The sequence below is a fragment of the Otolemur garnettii genome, unplaced genomic scaffold (assembly GCF_000181295.1).
Source record: "Otolemur garnettii isolate 467f Iridium unplaced genomic scaffold, OtoGar3 scaffold00128, whole genome shotgun sequence".
Lineage (NCBI taxonomy): Eukaryota > Metazoa > Chordata > Mammalia > Primates > Galagidae > Otolemur > Otolemur garnettii.
In genome coordinates, this window is record NW_003852523.1 from 3,568,352 (window position 1) to 3,575,376 (window position 7,025).

The following is a 7,025-nucleotide window of genomic DNA, read 5'->3' on the forward strand; positions in this document are numbered from 1 at the left end:
ACTCTGTGCTCCACTCATCTGCGGCCCAGGGCCGTCGGCTCATAGAGTACTCTGTGCTCCACTCATCTGCGGCCCAGGGCCGTCAGCTCATAGAGATTGAAAGTAGGATGGTGGGCTCCAGTGGCTGGGTGGGGGGTGGAGGAGGGGATGGCAAGTTAGTGTTTAATGGGGACAGTTTCAGTTTGGGGAGGTGAAAAGTTTTGGAGACTGGCTGTACATGAACACAGGTAATACTGCAGAACTGTAACCTTAAAAATGGTTAAGATGGTCAATTCCATTTTCATTTATCACAATTAAAAAGAAAAAAGAAAAGGTGCTCCTTTTTGAAAATACTTCATGAAGAGTGCTCGGTGCCTGTAGCTCAGCAGCTAGGGTGCCAGCCACATACACTGGAGCTGGCAGGTTCAAATCCAGCTCAGGCCTGCCAAACAACAGTGACAATTACAACAACAACGACAAAAATAACCAGGCATTGTGGCACGCACCTGTAGTCCCAGCTACTTGGGAAACTGAGGCAAGGGATTCACTTAAGCCCAAGAGTTTGAGGTTGCTGTGAGCTGTGATGTCACAGCACTCTACCAAGGGTGACATGAGACTGTCTCAAAAAAAAAAAAAAAGAAAAGAAAATACTTCATGAAGAGAAGAACATTCAACATGGCTTAGCAGTTTCTCTTGTAAAATGCTGCCCCCCCAGCACTTCCAGGGAAAGGAGACGTGAAAGAGAGCTTGACGCAGCCCTGGGGCTCTGGAGGGTGATATGGGTGTGGTCCCCTGCTGCTTTGGGTTGCAGAGGATGGTTGCTGACAGAAACTGGTGCTCACCTCATGTGCAGGGACAGAAGCCGAGGTGCATTTACATGGTCAGCACAGTTGCAGCCAGGAAAGGGGGCTCTTGGTTCTCACCTACTGAGCAGGACAGGGCCTGTAGGAGTCTCAGAATAGCTTTGCAAATGCATAAGGTGGGCTGGGTCCCAAGTACTTGAACATGTGAGGATATAGATGATACATGTGCACGCCCTCCTGGGTTTCTTTTTAATGTACAGTAATAGACATTCTAAAATATCATCTGTATCTATCTTCTCACATTTTTTGTACAACAAATATACCAGCACGTGCCAGGCACTCTTCCAGGTGCTGGGATGGTGTCAGTAAGCAGTTTTCACCAGCTTGTGTAATAGTGGAGAGGGCATAAACAAGCACATGATACAGACGGTAGGACCCAAGTGCCAAGATGCAGAGATGTGGGGCTGAGGCCAGGTGGGCAGTTTAAGTAAGGGTTGGCGGATGGCCTCACTGAGCCAGTGACATAGCAGGTATTCAAGAGCGGCCATGTGGACATTTGGAGGAAGAGGGGAGAAGTGTTCCAGGCTGTAGGAAGCAGTGCAGAGGCCCTGAGGCAGCTGTGTGCCCAGTGCGTGTGGTCAGGAGGCAAGGGCCTTGGTGGTAGAGCTGAGTGAGTGGGTCAGAGGACATGCTGAGAAGAGCTTGGGAGGCAGAATTTGAAGGGCTTGGAGACTGCTCAGAGGACTTAGGATTCCCCTGTGTGACTGACATGGGCGAAGCTGTGGAAGAGTGAATCTTTAGAAAGGCCTGGAGTCCAGGCAGCATGTGCAGGCTTGTGATGACTGCGAAGCATCCACGTGAGGGTGCTGGGTGCAGGAGGAGCCACCAGAGTGGCCTGTGCTGCAGTTACACGTGTGGTGGTTGTAATTCGTAGGTGGCACGTAAAGCCATGCGTTGGGTAAGCTCACTGAGAAGGAGTAGTGACTGTAGAAAGAGAAGTCCAGGGGTGAGCCCTGGGGCCTCCAGTGGAGAGCTTGGGATATGGAAGGAACCCGCAGGCAGATGAGGAGCTGCAGTGGAGGGGGAGGGGGAAATGCAGGCAGCAGGGTTTTCAGGGAAACCACAAGGACGAGAGGAGACTGACCAGTTGTGTCCAGTGCTGCTGAGGTCAAGGCAAGTGTTTGGAAATCACCATGGGCGAGTCCACCTGTGTGTGCCTGAGCGCTGGCCTGTTAGGGTCGCAGGTGGTGTTTACTTAGCGCAGTGCAGTGTGCTCGTCGCTCGTGGTGCTGCTCACTCTCTCCGTTGTCATCTTGAATGCCTACACCTTGTTCAATGTTGATTTGTGATTTTTCTTTCTCCCAAACTTACCGTGGGTGAGCAGGAGGAGCTCGCCTTTGTCTTTGAGATGCTGCAGCAGTTTGAAGATGCGCTGGTGCAGTACGACGAGCTGGACGCCCTCTTCTCCCAGTATGTCGTCAACTTCGGGGCCGGGGGTGAGTTGCGCTCTCAGCACTGAGGGCTTTCTCAGCATCTGCCACCTTCAGAGAGTCTGGAAGCTACCTGATGATCAGTCAGCTTTTGCTGTTGTTGTATAAATTGTATCGGGAGTATTCTCAGGATTCTTATAGGAAATGGAATGAGCATTAAGAATTAGTCACTTTCACTTTTTAGAAGAATCTTAAGTAATAAAAGCATTTACAAAGCTATTTTCAGGTATAAAGTGTTATTTCTGCAACTTAGCCTGCTGGAGTCACTCCCGTGCCTCCTTGTTAGGATGGGAGGAAGTCTTTTTCACTTCTGTTCAGAGATTGTCGTAGGCAACCTCAGGGCTCATTACTCTGAGTTCTTTTATGACACCCTTGTAAAGGGTATTCACCTTCTTTTAAGCTTTTAAATAGCATCTTAAATCCTTTTACAATTCCAGAATTAGCACAATGAAACCATATATAAAGAAAAACATTGATAATTGTCCTTGTTTTTTGCTAATTTTTATTTTGATAGAAATGGTATTTTTCAGACATTTCTCTGTAGTTCCTTCTAATGAAAAATCCATTGTGGCTACCTCTCCAAGTCATTTTATTTCACAGTGTGCATTACTGAGAGTTTATTAAATTGTCCCTGGTGTTGGACATTGGGTGGTTTTCTGCTTCTTGCCACCATAAGCAAGCATTGCTCTTTGTAGACATCTTTGCCTTGTCACGGTGTTTGAAGAAAGGAGTGATTTCGGGAATCCTGGTGTCAGTGGAGAGAGCCTGTGTGTAGGGAGCTGTCAGTCCCCACTGTTGGGCACTGTCCCTACTCTACAAGTAATAATGAATATCACTGGTGGATACTCACTCCAAGCCAGTTTTTATGATGTTCAGGTTTGGGTATTTTACTCTGCTAATATGCAAATATAAACACATAACCAATGAAAAGTATTTACTAAGTAAGTTAAAAAAATCAGAAGAGGTAAAACTGTATTTCTTGTATTTTTTTATGTCTTATTTGTCCTTACTACACATATATATATCTTTTAAATATCTTATACAAGCTGGGTGTGTTGGTGCTCACCTATAGTCCCAGCTACTTGGAGGCTAAGGCGGGAGGATGACTTGAGCCCAGGAGTTTGAGGTTGCACTAAGTTGTGATTGTGCCACTGCACTCCAGCCTGGGTGACAGAGCAAGACCCTGTCTCTAAAAACAAAACAAAGCAACAAAAAAAAAACCCTTATATATTTCTTATATTTCACATTTTTTTCCTCAGTTTTAAAATAAATCTGGGGCAATTTAAAATCCAAAAGTAAGCCTTAACCAAATTTTATGGCCGAATTATCATTATTGTAAAAAAATTGATTATTTTTATTCTTTCATTCAGTAAATACTTAACTGTTGGTCCACCATGTGCCAGGCACTGTTCTAAATACAGTGAGGAATAAAGCAAAACAAGATCCCCTCTGGGAGCTTACATGAAGGGACGTGGGCACGGAAGAGCACGTGTGTGGCCTTGTGTAGGGTGGTAATAAGCGTAGGCTGTAGAGAGGGATATGGCTGAAGGTGAGAGTGAGGGAAGTGCCTTGGAAGCTTAGACAGGGGTTGGGGTGGCCCCTCTGAGGAGGGGCCTTTGGCACAGAGGCCTGATGACATGTGGGAGTATTCCAGGAGAATCCTGGGGCAGGGCTTGGCAAGGGGCATTGCTGGTGTAGGGACTCTGGGAGAAGCTCAGCTCAGCGAAGGGCACTGCTGGCTGTGGCTGGCACTTCTGATGCTTAGCATGTCACACCCAGTTGTGTCCTAGTAAGAATATGGAGTGAACCGGTTTGACACCTCTTTTGGAAAGAGAAAAATAGATTAAGTTTTTTTCCATAAAGATCCTAATGACTTGTTGTTCTTACATTTAGTATCCTATTGAGGGAGCCTTGTTGAACTCTTTAACAGGCAAGGGTTTTTCCCTGATTGCTGCTGCTCAGCCCTCCACCCCCTGCCTATTCTTCTCCCTCCTAGGAGCTTGGCACAGGTGGGGAAATAAGTAGGAAAAAATGCAATCTAAGGAAGACTGAAGTCCCAGGAGGTCAGGGTAACAGGCACACTGCAGGCCACAGGAAAAGGGGCACTCACTAGCCTGAGGCCTCCAGATAGCTCCCTGACCTCTTCAGTTCCTGCTGCTGACTTTCTGGGCACAGAGACTGGTGTGCCTTGCTGCCTGGCCATGCTGTTCTGTGCGCACCTGCCAGGTGCTGGAGCTGAGTGGGGAACCACAAGACTAAAGGGGGAGGGCAGGAGCGGAGTCGTCAGTTATGAAGCTGTCTACTTGTGCCCAAGGCCTCCCATCCTAAGCGAGAATCTCAGTAAGGTGCGGTACCTGTAGTCAGCGCCTTTCATGATGTGTGTTTGTTTAGATGGTGCCAACTGGCTGGCTTTTTTCTGCCAGCCAGTGAAGAGCTGGAACGGACTGATCCTTCGAAAGCCCATAGATATGGAGAAGCGGGAGTTGATACAGAGGCAAGAAGCCGCCCTGTTAGATCTGCGCAGTTACCTGTTCTCTCGCCAGTGCACCCTGCTGCTCTTCCTGCAGAGGCCGTGGGAGGTGGCTCAACGCGCCCTAGAGCTGCTGCACAGCTGTGTGCAGGAACTGAAGCTCTTGGAAGTGAGTCAGCCCCTTTCCCCATTTACCCATTTATTGATTGTTCAAACAGAAAACTCTGCACCTTGAAGTTCCAGGCATTGAACTGTTAGTGCTTAGGAAGGAGTTTTCTTTTTCTAAATGTCTTTAATTTTTAGTGTATTATTTGAATAATTTTTACATCGATTAATTGCCCCAAAATATAATTTCTGCTTTCAACATGATGACGTTCATGTTGGTCCAAAGCAAGCCTCCTAGATGGGTTTCTTAATACAGCTTCCTGTATGAGCTGATCTTTACCGATAAAAATTACTCTTCTGTAAGTTTTGTGCATAGACGTTTGTTGTATTTCTAGGCTGTCTTTTCAGATAGATGGTTTTGCACATGGATGTGCAGGCAGCCACGTGAGTGAAACACAGCACGCTGTGCCCTGATGATGGGCAGCATGAAGCTTAATGAAGATATGTCAGGAATAAAGATGTATACACGTGCTTGTGTGTGAAGGATGCCAGTTAGTGAAGACTAACCTTTACGATTAATTCCCCAAGGACTTCTGAACTCCTGCTGCCATCATAATCATGCATATTTTAGTGAGGGAAGGGAGATCTGAAGGCCACAACTAGTCTGTGATTCTTGATGGAGTGGCCTCTTTACCCAGAACCATTCCCATGCATACTTAGAAGAATGTCACATACAAATTCAGAGGATTCGTGTGGTCACCCTTGCCCTCCATTCTCAGTTGATATCTCCTAGGTGAGTGGTCTGATTTTATTTTATAAACAAGGAAACCACATCTGAAAGAGGTAGGGTGACTTGCCCAAAGACATACCCGAGGTCCTGGGAGTGTCCTTCCTGTTGTACTCCACACGAAGGTCCCAGGGGGCAGCTCCCTGGAAGGCCCTTTTATAAAATCTCTCCTAAGTATAAATTTAGTATATAAGCCAATCCATTGGGAGAGATAGTATTTTATAATGTAATTTATTTTTTGTGCCCTAGCATACTAAATAAAAGACTCAACGCTTGGTTTAAATCATTTTAAGATACTTAAATTTTTTTTAAAGGTAAAAATAAAAAATAAAAACTTTATTTCTCAACATAGGCTCCATCGAGTTCAATACAGTCATGTAAGTAATAATACCTCAGTTTAGTCCGCCAAAAGAGCATAGCTTTTACGTCTGGAGACCTGGGTTTGAAACTCTGCTTGTCTACTTACTCTGTTCACTTATGCTGTGCTTCAGGAAAGTACTCAATTTCTCTGAGCTCTGATTATTTCCTGGGTAAAATATTTCGATTAATAGTAGTCAATACTTACTGAGCACCCACTACATGCAAGGCAGGGTGCCAAGCACATTTATGCATCTTCTCTTTGAAAATTTACCAGTGCAGGAGTCTGGGGGAAAATAAGTTTCAGCATTTACCTAACTAGTACATAACAGAGATTTGAACTCAAGGTTGTACGATAGCAGAGTCAAAAAAAAAAAAAAAAAGGTGCTAGGGGGAATTAGCTTGGTATTTAAACTTTTTTTTAACCTAAGTGAAATTATTTTAGTTTTTAAAGGAGAAATTCTTATTTCAGAGCTAATCTCATTAGTGCGTAGCCTGAATCACACTTAAGATTTTAAGAGTTTTTATCAGATTTTTCTTGTCTTAGATATCAAATCAAGCAAATGAGGAAAAATAACATTTTCTACCTCAACATGATACTGTTTGAGCTTCCTTTAACTGCACAGACTTAGAGCTTCGGTCGTTGCATCTGGCTGTGTGGACTGGGGTGACGTTACTGTTTGTACACAGTGCCAGACTCTCAGTGCATGGGTCCTAGAGATTTTACCTGATTTAGAGATGTTTGTCTTGGCTCAGCGCCTGTGGCTCAAGCGGCTAAGGCGCCAGCCGCATACACCTGACCTGGCAGGTTTGAATCCAGCCTGGGCCCGCGAAACAACAATGATGGCTGCAACCAAAAAATAGCCAGGCGTTGTGGTGGGTGCCTGTAGTCCCAGCTACTTGGGAGGCTGAGGCAAGAGAATTGCTTAAATCCAAGAGTTGGAGGTTGCTGTAAGCTGTGACGCCACAGCACTCTATTCAGGGCAACAGCTCGAGGCTCTGTCTCACACACAAAAAAAATTGGAGATGTTTGT

The 7,025-nt window shown here is 45.6% G+C and overlaps 1 protein-coding gene across 1 annotated transcript in view; it reads left to right on the forward strand.

Annotated features, from left to right (window-relative positions):
- TRAPPC10 (trafficking protein particle complex 10) overlaps positions 1 to 7,025 on the forward strand; it is a 72,783-nt gene that overhangs the window by 22,113 nt on the left and 43,645 nt on the right. Inside the window, exons 5-6 of the mRNA XM_023518104.1 lie at positions 2,167 to 2,278; positions 4,664 to 4,911. Coding sequence (XP_023373872.1) covers positions 2,167 to 2,278; positions 4,664 to 4,911 — 360 coding nt within the window. The remainder of the gene's footprint in view (positions 1 to 2,166; positions 2,279 to 4,663; positions 4,912 to 7,025) is intronic.